The 13,983-nt window shown below is 33.9% G+C and overlaps 1 protein-coding gene across 3 annotated transcripts in view; it reads left to right on the top strand.

Moving 5' to 3' along the window:
- BTBD9 (BTB domain containing 9) overlaps positions 1-13,983 on the top strand; it is a 502,020-nt gene that overhangs the window by 224,786 nt on the left and 263,251 nt on the right. Inside the window, exon 7 of one of the 3 annotated variants that reach the window (XM_074236844.1) lies at positions 13,414-13,449. The exons of the other annotated variants lie outside the window; for them this stretch is intronic. Within the exon in view, the coding sequence (XP_074092945.1) occupies positions 13,414-13,449 (36 nt within the window). The remainder of the gene's footprint in view (positions 1-13,413; positions 13,450-13,983) is intronic. 3 annotated transcript variants of the gene reach the window in all.

Raw genomic sequence — 13,983 nt, 5'->3', positions numbered from 1 at the left:
TTTCTTTTAAGAGATTTGTTTCATGTGATAGATGGGGAAGAGATCAGGAGACTTTAGAACTGTACCTGTCTTCTCTCCGCCATCTTGGCGGGCCTTATATGAATAAATTAAAGAAAGAGGATATCAGTGAACTAAATATGCAGTTTAAAAAATTATTAAAAGAACAAATTAAAAACCCCCAATTAAATATCAAATTAGAAATTCTGAAAATTAAAGGATAAATTAATAAAATCAAAAGCAAGAAAATTATTGAACTAAGAAATAAAACCAAGAGTTGGTTTTATGAAAAAAAAACAATAAAATTGATAAAACTCATTAATTTGATTAAAAAAAGAAATAAGAAAACCAGATTGCTAGTATCAAATGAAAAACGCGAACTCACCACCAATGAGGAGATTAAATTAATAATTTGGTATTATTTTGCCTAACTCTATACCAATAAATTTGATAATCTAAGTGAAATGGATGAATATTTACAAAAATATAAGTTTCCCCAGTTAAATGAAGAAGAAATTAAATACATAAATAACCCTATTTCAGAAAAAGAAATTCAACAAGCCATTATTGAACTCCCTAAGAAAAATATCTCCAGGGCCAGATATATTCACAAATGAGTTCTATCAAACATTGTTTCCATTCTACATAAACTCTTTGGAAAAAATAGGTGAAGATGGAACTCTGCCTAACTCCTTTTATGGCACCAATATGGTGCTGATACCTAAACCATAAAGAGTTAAAACAGAAAGAAAATTACAGATCTATGATCTACATAGATGCAAATATACTAAATAAAATCTTAGCAAAATGATTACAAGTTATCACTAGGATAATACATTATGACCAAGTAGGATTTATCCCAGGAATGCAGAGTTAGTTGAGTATTAGGAAAACTGTTAGGTTTGCTATCAGAAATCATGTGATTATATCAATAGATACTGAAAAGGCTTTTGAGAAAATACAGCACCCATTACTCCTAAAAACATTAGAGAGCCTAGGAGTAAATGGAGTCTTCCTTAGAATAATAAGTTATATCTATCTGAAACCATCAACAAGCATTATATGCAATAGGGGTAGGCTAGAGGCATTCCCATTAAGATCGGGGTGAAACAAGGATGCCCATTATCACCACTACTATTCAATATTGTATTAGAATTAGCCTTAGCATAAAAGAAGAAAAAGAAATTGAAGGAATTAGAATTGGAAAGGAAGAGACAAAATTCTCACTCTTTGCTGATGACATGATGGTGTCCCTAGAGAATCCAAAAAAATCATCTGAGAAACTACTATAAATAAATAGCAACTATAGCAAAGAGGCAGGATTTAAAATAAACCCTCATTAATCTTCAATACTTCTATATATATATCTATATATATGACTAGCAAGATCCAGCAGAAAGGACTAGGAAGAGGAATCCCATTCAAAGTAACTTTAGACAATATGAAATACTTGAGAGTCTACCTACCCAGGCAGGCTCAGTAACTTTTTTTTTTTTTTGGTTTTTGCGAGGCAAATGGGGTTAAGTGGTTTGCCCAAGACCACCCAGTTAGGCAATTATTAAATGTCTGAGGCTGGATTTGAACACAGGTACTTCTGACTCGGGCTGGTGCTTTATCTACTGTCACCTAGCCACCCTCAGAAACTTTTTGAAAACAATTACAAGACACTTCTCACCCAAATAAAATCAGATTTAAATAACTGGGCAAATGTGAACTGCTCCTGAATGGGCTTAGTTAATAGAATAAGATTGAGGATACTACCTAAATAAAATTATTTATTGCCCTACAAATCAAAATTCCAAAAAATTTCTTTAATGAGTTAGAAAAAATTGTAAGTAAATTTAAATGGAGAAATAAAAAGTGAAGAATTTCCAGAGATTTAATGAAAAAAAATGTGCAAAAAAAAAGTGTCTCAGTCTTACCACATCTAAAATTATATTATAAAGCATCAGTCATCAACACTGTCTGGTATTGGCTAAGAAATAAGAGTAGTGGATCAGTGGAATAGACTAGGTACAATAACAGGATATGATTATAGTAATTTGCTGTGATAAATCCAAAGAGTCCAGCTTTTGGGATAAAAACTCTCTTTTCGATAAAAACTTGGGAAAATTGAAAGTTAGCATGCCAGAAACGTGGATTAAAGCAACACCTCACATCCTATACCCAGATAAGATCAAAATGGATACAGGATTTAGACATAAAAAACCATATTGTAAGCAAACTAGGAGATCGTTTGCCTGTCAGATATATGGAAAGGCAGTTTACAACCAAGGAAGAGATGGAGAACATCATTAAAAAACTAGATAATTTTGATTACATTTAATTAAAAGCTTTTGCACAGACAAAACCACTGTAACCAAGATCAAAAGAAATGTAGTAAATTGGAAAACAACTAGTATTTCTGACAAAGAATTCATTTCTAAAATATACAGAGAACTGAATCAAAATTTTAAAAAAACAGACAAGCCATTCCCCAGTCAACAAATGGTCAAAGGATATGCAAAGGCAATTTACATGAGGAAATCAAAGTTATCCAGTCACATGAAAAATTGCTGTAAATCACTATTTAATATAGAAATGCAAAATAAAGCATCTCTGAGATACCACTATATACCTCTCAGACTGGCCAATATGACCAGAAAGGACAGTGGTCAATGTTGATAGGGATGTGGGAAATCTAGGACACTAATACATTGTTGGTGGAGCTGTGAACTCATCCAACCTTTCTGGAGAGCAATTTGGAATTACAACCAAAGGGCAATAAAAATGTGCATACCCTTTGATCCAGCAATACCACTACAGGCTCTATACCCTGAAGAGGTCCTGGAAAAGGGTAAAAATATCACTTGTACAAAAATTTTCATAGTAGCCCTGTTTGTGGTGGCAAAGAATTAGAAATTGAGTGAATATCCATCAATTGGGGAATGGCTGAACAAATTGTGATTATGGAACACTATTTTAGAAACCAGGAGGGATGGGAATTCAGGGAAGCCTGGAAGTATTTGCATGACCTGATGCCGAGCAAGATGAGCAGAATTTGAAGAACATTGTACACTCTAATAGCCACGTGGGGTTGATGATCAACCTTAATAAACTTGCTCATTCCATCAGTGCAACAATCAGGCACAATTTTGGGCTACTGTGATGGAAAACACCATCTATATCCATAGAAAGAATTGTGGAGTTTGAACAAAGACCAAAGACTATTACCTTTAATTTAAAAAAAGAGAAAAACTGTTATCTTATTATATAATTTTGCTATCTCTTATACTTTATTTTTCTTCCTTAAGGATATGCTTTCTCTCTCATTACATTCAACTTACATCAATGTATAGCATGGAAATAATGTAATGACTATCAGACTGCCCTCTGTAGGAGTTGGGGGGAGGAGCAAGATTAAGGGGATAATTATAAAATTCAAAATTAAAATAAATAAACAAATGAATAAATAAAAAGGAGAATTGACAAACAAACAACCAACCAAAAAGCAGAATTGGCCAAATGGAAAAGGAGATAAGAAAGCTCTATGAGGAAAACAAATCCTTCAGATGTAGAATGGAGCTAAAGGAAGTTGTTGACATTATGAGAAATCAAAATACAATACTTTAACAGCAAAAGAATGAAAAATTAGAAGAAAATGTGAAACATCTCATTGAAAAAACAACTGATCTGGAAAACAATTTCAGGAAAGATAATTTAAAAATTATTGGGCAACCTGAAAGTCATGATCAGGAAAAGAGCCTTGACCTCATTTTTATTTTTATTATTATTATTATTATTATTATTATTATTATTATTATTATTATTATTATTATTATTTTAGGTTTTGCAAGGCAAATAGGGTTAAGTGGTTTGCCCAAGGCCACACAGCTAGGTAATTATTAAGTGTCTGAGGCTGGATTTGAACTCAAGTAATCCAGAGTCCAGGGCCATGCTCTATCGATTGTACCACCTAGCTATCCCACCAATTTTGCTTTTTTAAAGCACTCTTCTCCTTCCACCAATTCTGCTTTTTAAAGCATTCTCCTCAATATCTTTTTGAACTATTTTATCCATTTGACTTATGCTGGTTTTTAACATGTTATTTTCTTCAGCATTTTTTTGGATCTCCTTGACTAAGTTGCTTACTTACTTTTCATGCTTTTCCTGCATCTCTCTCATTTCTTTTCCCAAATTTTCTTCTATCTCCCTTCCTTGATTTTTCAATATCTTTTTTGAGCTTTGTCATAGCCTGAGCCTAATTTCCGTTTTTCTTGGAGTCTTTAGATGCAGAAGCTTGTTCTTCCTCATCTTCAGATTGTGTATTTTGATCCTTCTTGGGATCATAGAGAAAGCATTTCTCAATGGTATTCCTCTTTTTTCTCTGTTTACTCATTTCCCCAACCTGTGGTTTTGGGGTGCTTCCTGAGCTTTTGAGTATTATTGGGACACCCCCCCTCACAAGGATCTCTGTGTGTGAAGCTCTGTCTTCCCTCCTGGTCTGTGAATGAACACAAACACACCCCTCTGCCACGGGCCTGAGGTGTGTGTGGGGGGAGGTTGCTGTTCTATGCGGGGCCTGGACTTTGATCAGGATCTAAATGTGGCCAGAGCCCCAGAATCCTATTCCAGGTACAGAGAACAGACCCCAGAAATCTCTCTCCTGTTCTGCTTACTGGCTCTGCCTGCTTCTGTTTCCTGGATCTGGACTGCAGTGGCCACCACAGCTTGCTGAGTGCCCTGAGGGCTGGGCTTTAGGTGCTGGCTCTGGCAGAGATGTGTGTCCCCCAGGGTATAGGTCAGGAAATTGCCCCCACTGCTGTGAGCCATGGCTCCTAGGTGCCCTGGGGCTGCCTGGGAGGCTGAAGTTTCTTCACTCAGGCAGGCTGCCCCTCCAATCCCCTGGAGTGGAGCCTTTCCACTATTTTCCTGGTTGCCTTGGTCTGGAGAATTGCCTCACTGTATCCCTCTGTTGGTTCTGTCTCTTGAAAATTTAGTTAGAGTCATTATTTTATGATTTTTGAAATATTATGGAGAGAACACTGAGGAGAGGCTCTTCTTCTGTCCTCATCTTGGCTCTGCCCCCCCCCAATTGTTTTTCTAATGAGGTCTTTCACATTCTCTTCTCTTTTTCCTTTTATTGTTTCTTGGTTCTCTTATATAGCTTCTCCTTGCCCAGTTCTACTTTTCTTTTGTTTTCTGATCTTTTTCTTTTCCTTTTTTTTAGATTTTTTTTTTGCAAGGCAATGGGATTAAGTGGCTTGCCCAAGGCCACACAGCTAGGTAATTATTAAGTGTCTGAGGCTGGATTTGAACTCAGGTACTCCTGACTCCAGGGCCCGTGCTCTATTCACTGAGCCACTTAGCCACTCCTCAGTTCTACTTTTCAAAGAGCCATTTTCTTTAAAATTCTGAATCTCCCTTTCTACTTGGTTTACTTTCTTTTTATAGTCTTATTATTTTCCTTGACTTGTTTCTTGTTTAGTTTTTTTTGTTAGTCTCTGTTGTTTGATTTTAAAAGACTTTTTTGAATTCCTCTATGAATTCTTTTGAATCATTTAACCATTTGATGTTACTCTTTGGGGTATGGGAGAGCCTTTTTTGCTTCAGCCTCTTCCTTAGAAGAGAAACCCAAGTCTTCTCTATTCTCATCATAACTTGCTATGATTGGGTTCTTTTTTTCTTTGCTTGCTTGTTTAAAAATGTTTTTTGTTCTTAGCAGCTTATTGTTATAGTCACCTCTAATCCTGGGGTGTAGGGGACAGTGCCTCTGGCTCAGGTGCTTTGGTTTAGGCCCAACCTCTATATCCCTGGACCTGGAGTCAATAACTCAAACTCAGTTTTCCTCTTAAGCGGCCATAACCAGCAGTATCCCCATACTTCCCAGTGCTTCTGGACTGTACTGATTCCGTCTTGTCAAGGACTGCATCTTGGCAGCCTTGCATGCCTATCCCCAGAGGTTCCCTTACTTCCCGGCTCAGATTCAGATTCCCCTCCATCTCGGAAGTGTTTATTCCTGTGGCCCCATCTAGTAGGGCTTGCCTCTCACTGTTTTAAGAAGGTAGTCTGTAGGTGCTTGCATTTCATTGAGGCTGATCTTTTCCTGGTTGTCCCAGGAGGATCATTGTTCTACCCCAACTCTTGTTTATTTTTGTAGCTATAGGTTCACTTTGAGATGGAAGGAAATATGGGAAACTTGGAATTTTCTGATTTCCTTCCTCATCTTCCCAGAATTCTCTCTCCCCTTGGATAACTTTTAATCCATATTTACTTGTTTTGCATTTTCCACCATGTATACAGCCAAAAATCACTTTTTTGGAGAACCAAAAATGGTAGTTGAAGTGTTAATCTCTCCTTTTTTTCTCTCCTTCCCCCTCCTTATAATTTACCTTAAATATATAAATCCAGTGTAGTAGTTATTACTAATTAATTATAGTGGTTTATCATTTGGTGTTATATCTAACTTGTACTCCCAGTTTTATATTCGTGTGTGTATATAAAGACTCTTTTGGTTCATACTGCTCTAATTTAAGTATTGTATCCCTCTTTATAACTTGAGATAATTTTAAATAAATCCCAGAGCATACTAAGAGCCAGGTTTTTTAGTATTATGGTTTTGAAGGTCATTTCCCTACTCAGAGCTTATTTTAGAGAAAATTCTCATAGAATCACAGAATATTTGAATTGATATCTTAGCATTCCTACAAGTAGCAGTTTAGTATAATTCATTTTCAAATAATCATCTTCACTTGGCCATGTAGTAATCCAGTCTCTTCTTGTAGAGTTCCACTTCTGGAATCCAGCTGTTTCCCATTTCCACTTCCATTCATTGTTCCCTAATATTTCCCTCTAGGGCTAAATAGAGAAAGCCTATCTCTCTTCCAATGATGGCTCTTCAGATACTCAAGGCAGCTATTATATGCTGCTTCTCTTCACCAAGCAAATAAACATCTTCATTTCTTTCAATTGAACCTCTTTCTCAACCCTTTTCAGTTTAACAGTAACTTCCCTAGTCTATGGTGCTTCAAATGTAAGACAGCATTCTAGGTATGATCTGATCTGGACAAATTTCAGCTAAATTCTTTTACACCTTATTTCTCTAAACTATTGGCTCACTTAATGAAGCCCTAGATTATATTAGTTTTTTTGGTGGGCATTTTACCCTGAAAATTTGTGCTGTGCTTTGAGGCCATTAAACACACAGATCTTGCTTCCTAATCACACCTTTCCTATCTTATAGTTATGGAATTGATCTTTTTACCCATTAAATCAAAGATTATATCAGATTCAATCCATTGTTTTAGCCTGCCAGAGTCTTTTTTTCTAAGTGGATTCTATCATTTGGTAAAAACATAATATTTACCATATACATTAATGAAAATGTTAAACAGAATATGGCTAAGCACAGTCCCTTGGGCATTTTGTTAGTGGGCTCAGTAATATATTTTAGAATTTTTCCAGAAATCACAATTCAGGTTTGTTTGGCCTGCTATTTGCAAACTCCATTTTATTTCCTTAAAATTTTTTTCATTTTTTCATTTCTTTTTCATTTATCCATATATCAGTTTTCTTTCAATTATTTTTCCTCTGGTCCAAAGATCATTTTCCTTTGCAGAAAAAAAATAAGAATTAAATCATCTTAAGCCATAGAATCAGTGTTCTATCTACATTACACTTTGTGTAGCCTTGCTTTATATCAGCTCTCAGAACAAACTCTCAGAATTTTCTGATTTTGATTTGGGAATGGGGAATCTGACTATAAAATGGAACTTTGATTGTCTAACTATCCATGCATGTATGTAGTTCCACTTACTGCATAGCAACAGGGATAGGTCTTGATGATCACACACTTTAAAATCAAAGATTAGTTGCTTGGATTCAATAATAATTATAAAAAGTTTTTAACAATGGGACAATTATTTAGTGAAAAAAAGAAGAGTTGTATTATTTTATCCTGATGTAAGTGGTAGCAAATGCCATTTTTTTTATTTGGAATGTCCCATCATTCTTAGAATGTGAATTCCTTTTTTCTTGTTCAAAGCAGTTGATTCTCAACTAAATTGTTCATTAATAATATTTAAAATTGAGTAATCAACATTCAAAATGTTGTCATCCTGGAAAGAAAGGAAATGGTGCAAGTTGGTGGGGAAAGAGGGAAGAATATATGAGATATACAAGTGTCTTTTTAATTTTTCATTTATTACCATTTGATAATGTCAGTAACATATAAAATTAGGAGAAAATAGTTCTTTAAATCCTGATGACTATTATCTTTTGATTTTGATAATAGCCAGGTGGATATTATCTTTTTGATTGACTTTCAGTCAATATCTACCTCCACTCTTGTTCATGAAATGCTTTCACATGTTCTTATTAGTATTATATGATATGATATATTACATTATATTACATTATATTATAATATTTTATATGATAAGATGTTTTGAGGAGAGGTCCCTGATTAGATTGTGATAATAATATACAAAATGACATGCCTGAAGAATCAATACTAGACACATCCTTGTAACAGTATTAAGTAAAATGATTGTTTCATATAGACATGTGTATCCATCTTATAGCAGATGGGCCATATGAAGCCCTCAAAGCCCATTGATGTTACCTGCATTGCATAATCAGAAAATGAAGGGATTGGTGAGTGCATGTAGGAACTGGTGAGTGCATGTGCCAATATTGCAACATCATAAACTAGTTTAAACCTCAACTAACATGATTTGACTTTTTCATTTAACTAATCTCTTGTGGTCTCACAGACTGCTGGAGTTTTTTTGATTGTTTTCTTTTTAAACAAAAGACATGCATTATAGGAAGTAGAATTTTAAAATTTTAAAACATTATCAAATGATCATAATTGCACCAGATAATTTTATTGTATGCAGCATTAATTGCTATTTTGTTATAGGACTTTGAGAATAGATTTAAAGACTTTAGAAAACATCAGCTGCATTTCAGAATATTTGCTACTCTATTCTCAGTTGACTTCAATGTGTTGCCTCTAAATTTACAAATAGAATGTATAGAGTTGTAATCAGATAATGCAACTTAAAGAAAAATTTATTGAGGTGTCTTTATTGGATTTCATGAGTGTCTGCCTAAATAAAACTATTTGGCATTTCACAAACATGCCCTGTTCATGATGTCTCTTTTAGGGTGTATGCATATTTGTAAGCAATTTTTTCATTGAATGAGGCTTGCAAAATGTAAATATAGAACAGAAAATTTCAGCCAAGCATCTTGAAAACAGTCTTCATATCACTATAAACCTCTATCAATCCAGATATAAATGTACTAATATCGAAAAGGCAGGATCAGTAATTGCATTAACAATGTCATGTTCTTATTTTTTGTTTAAAAAGTTAATGTTTTGTTATTATGCTCATAAATTTTCATTGTTAAACTTTATTAAATTTATTGCAATTAAGTATATTACTATTTTTATTTTTATACTCATTGAAAATATGAGTTACATTATAGTCATAAATAAATATTAAATTCTATGTGCAACCCTTGCCAGGTTTTTGTTGTACAACATGATCCAGAAGAGCTAAAAGGTTGAACTCGAACTCCCATGATATATATATATATATATATATATATATATATATATATATATATATATATATATATATATATATGAAAGGTTTTATGATTGTATCATTTGAAAACACTTAGTGTAAAAGAAAATGACCTTGAATCACATTATTTTTCAATACAGTGGCTCTCATTCTTATACATTTGAATCATTGGATATCTATAAACATTAATCAGAGAAACTTCTTATAAAGGTGTTTATTTTTCTCCAGTTAACTTTCACTTCTAAGTTTAACAGCACTGATTTTTTTTACTTTAAAATGGTTTTTAATTAATAATTTTATTGTATTTTAAAATTTTCTTCCCAATTACATGCAAAAAGCAAGTTTCAAGATTTGCTTCCAAAACCATGAGTTCCAAATTCTCTCCCTTCCTCCCATCCTACTCCCCCACTGAGAAAGTAAGTTACTTTGTGAAGATTTAAAAATGTGCAGCCATGAAAAACATTACTGTAATAAAATGTAAATAACCCCCCCTTAAAGAAAGAGAAACTCAAGTTAAAAAGTTGCTTCAGTCTGTATTCAAACACCATTAGTTCTGTCTTTGAGAGGATAGCATTCTTTGTCATAAGTCCATCAGAGAAATTGCTTGAACAAATTTTCCCACAGTTGCTAGCTGTATTTCCCTCCATTCTGCCCCCCCCCCATTTATTCTATTCTCTCTCTCCTTTCACCTTGTCCCTCCTCAGAGGTGTGTTGTATCTGACTACCCTCTCCCACAATCTTCCCTCTCTCCTATCACCTTATACCCCTTTTCCTGTCTCCTCTCTCCCATCCCTTTCATCTTCTCTTTTCCTCTAGGGTAAGATACATTGAGTGTGTATGTTTTCCCCCTCTGAGCCATTTCTGAGAAGAGTAAGTCTCACTTTGCCTTTCCTTTCCACCTTCACTCCACTGGAAAAGCTTTTTCTTCCTTCTTTTATGTGAAATAACTTAGCCTATTCTATCTCTCCTTCCCCTTTCTTCCAGCACATTCCTTTCTTCCCCATTAATTCCATCTTTTTAAAATATACATTCATATTCAGCTCCCTCCTTTTCCTTGTCTATATATGTTCTAACTGCCCTAACTGATGAGGTTCACATGGTTCTCAGTATCATCCTTCCCATGCTAGAATACACACACACACACACACACACACAGTTCATCATTATTAAATCCCTCATAAATTGTCTTTCCTGACCACACTCGCTATGCTTCACCTGAGTCCTGTACTTGAAGATCAAAACTTTTTGTTCAGCTATTGTTGTTTCAACAGGAAAGTTTGAAAGTCCCCTACAAAGCTTTGTTTAGGCGTAGTCTGGTATCTGTTTCCCCACACCCTAAAACATTTAATTTCCATCTTTTCCCCTGAAAGAGGACAGTAAGTTTTTTTAACATTTTAACATTTTATTTGTTTTCCAATTATATACAGTAGTAATATTGACCCATCATTTTTTACAAGGCTCTGAATTTCACAATTCCCCCCCCTTCCCTCCCCCCCACAGAAGGCTGTCTGACAGTCTCTACATTGTTTCCATGCCATACATTGATGTAAATTGGATGTTATGTGAGTAAACACAAGAATAAACATAACCTCCTCCCAAGAAGATGAGAAATCTCAAGAATAGAGAGAGGAGAAAAAATTGTACTTCAGTCTGTGTTCAGATTCCAATGGCTTTGTCTCTGAGGTGAGTTGCTTTCTTTATCATTAAGTCCACCAGAGAAGTTGCTTCAATATTTTTCCCACAGCTGCTATCACTAGCTGTACCTCCACTCTATTTCTCCCCACTCTCATTTATTCTATTCTCTCTCTCCTTTCATCCTGGCCCTGGAGGACAGTCAGTTTTGCTGGGTAGTTGATTTTAGGTTGTACTCCAAGCTCTTTTGCCTTTTGGGATATCATGAGCCCTTAGTGTAGATACTACTAAATCCTATATTACCTGAATGTAGCTCCACAATATTTGAATTATTTCTAGCTGCTTGTAATATTTTCCCCTTGCCTTGGGAATTCTGAAATTTGGCTATAATATTCCTGGTGGTTTTCATTTTGGGATCCAGGAGGTAATTGATTGATGGGTTCTTTCAATTTCTATTTTATATGCTATTTCTAGAATACAAAAGCAGTTTTCCTAGAGAATTTCTTGAAAAATGAAGTCTAGGGTCTCTTTTTATTCATGACTTTTCAGGTAATTCAGTAATTTTTCAATTACCTCTCCTGAATCTGATTTCTAGGTCAGTTGTTTTTTTTTTTTTTAATGAGAATTTCATACTTTCTTCTAGTTTTTCATTCTTTTGGTTTTATTGGGGTTTTTTGTTTTTTGATTTCTCACAAAATCATGAGGCAATTTGCTCCAATGTTGCCCAGGCTGTGCTGAGGGTCCTTTCTAACTCCAATGTAACAGACCCTTTCCATGCAATCTTCCAAGTTGTCTTGGGCTAGAACATTGTTTCACTTAATCCTTTTGTGAATTCTGCCACTGTAGGATTTCTTTAGTCATTATTTAAAGATATTTGGAGTGGTTTAGGGGAGAACTTACAGGAACCCTAACCTTTTACTCTGCCATCTTGACTCCGTCTCCCTAAAAATCAACACATTGATTTTGATCATACAAAAACTTTTCAGTTTTAGGTAATCAAAATTGCCCGTTAGTTCTTCTGTGTTCTTCCTTATCACTTATCTGATCATGAACTTTTCCCTACCTATACTTGCAATACTTTTTGAAAAATATTTTCTTTTTTGATCTTCTAATTTGTTTAAAATTTCAAATCTTAAACAAATGCCTTTTATGTCTAGGTCATGTAAATATTTGAAGTTTTTCTTGTTATATGATGTGAAATGTTAGTCTAAATCTAATTTCTGCTAGACTGTTTTTCAGTTTTTTCCATCATTGTTAGTGTTAAATAGTCTTTTCCCCCAGTATTTGTGGCCTTTGAATTTATCACATACTACACAGCTATGTTCATTTGCTTCCATTTGTGGTGAATATAAACTCTTCCAATAAACTCCTAATGTACTTTTAAAGTCACCAGCAAGTAATTTTGATGATTATTGCTTTGTAGTATAGTTTGAGATCTGGTAATTCTGGTTCTACCTGCCTCTTTGGATTATTTCCCTTGAGAATCTTGAACTTTTGTTCTGTTGAACAAATTATTATGATTTTTTCCCTAATTTTCTAAAATAATGCTTGTAACAGTAAAGAAAGTAGAGATGTCATTTTAATTATATTGGCACAGCCCAACCATTATTTCTTACTATAACAAATGTTTTGTTGTTATAATCATATATTTTCTCTATGTCTTTGTAGGTGGACTTTTAAATGTTTAATACAATATATAGTTATTTTTAAAATATGTATATATACATTTATTCCTTTACCTTTCAATAGGTTTTTTTGGGGGGAGGTGATGTTTTCTTTTTTGGTTTTTGCAAAGCAATGGGGTCAAGTGACTTGCCCAAGGTCACACAGGTAGGTAATCATTAAGTGAGGCAAGATTTGAACTCAGGTTCTACTGATTCCAGGGCTGGTCTCTATCCATTGCACCACCTAGCTGCCCCACTTTTCAATAGTTTTAACCTATATGGGTGTTATATTTTATCATTAATCTATTCTATATCAATTGATATAATCATGTGATTTTTAGTTTTTAAAACTTAATATAGTGTATTATGTTTATAATGCTTTAAATATTGAACCTACTTTGCATTCCAGGAGTAAATCCTTCTTATTCATTATATAAAATTAATGTGTTCTCTAGTTTCTTTACTAATATGTTATTTAAAATATTTGTGTTGATAGATATTGGTCTATAGTTTGCTTTATCTTTTTTTATCTCTCCCTGGTTTAGGTATCAAGACCATATTTGTATCAGAGAAGTAATTTGGTAGGATCCCTTTTTCTATTTTTTCAAATAGTTTTTATAATATTGATTATTATTGTTCTTTTAATATTTGATAGAATTCATTTGCAAATTTGGCCTTGGGTTTTGTTGGGGTTTTTTTTACTTTCAAAGTTCATCTTTTAGATTTTTTTCAGTTTCTTTTTTCTTGAATTTCATTATTTACATTCTTTAATCATTTGTGTTCTGGATAATTTTGGGAGGAGTAAACATCCATTTCATTTAAATTGTGAATTTTGTTCATAAAGTAATTTCTCAAATTTTTTGTTGTTAGAAATTCTTCTTAATTTTTGATACCAATTTACTTTTCTTCTTAAAAAACATCAAACTAGCCAGTAGTATTTCCAGTCTTTCTCCCTCTTCTTCCCTAACATAGTCTTCTAGGTTTATTCATAACTTAAATTTTTGAAAATCTCCTTAAATTTTGTTAGTTTTCCAGGTTTTTATTAGCTGCACACCCATTCACTGATCTTTTCTTTCTCTTTTTTTTTTTGTTAATGTCTTAGGAGATATAAATTT

This window comes from Macrotis lagotis, chromosome 5, assembly GCF_037893015.1.
Source record: "Macrotis lagotis isolate mMagLag1 chromosome 5, bilby.v1.9.chrom.fasta, whole genome shotgun sequence".
NCBI lineage: Eukaryota > Metazoa > Chordata > Mammalia > Peramelemorphia > Peramelidae > Macrotis > Macrotis lagotis.
The sequence above is the reverse complement of the archived record's forward strand: the minus strand, read 5'-3'. Positions and strand labels throughout refer to the sequence as shown.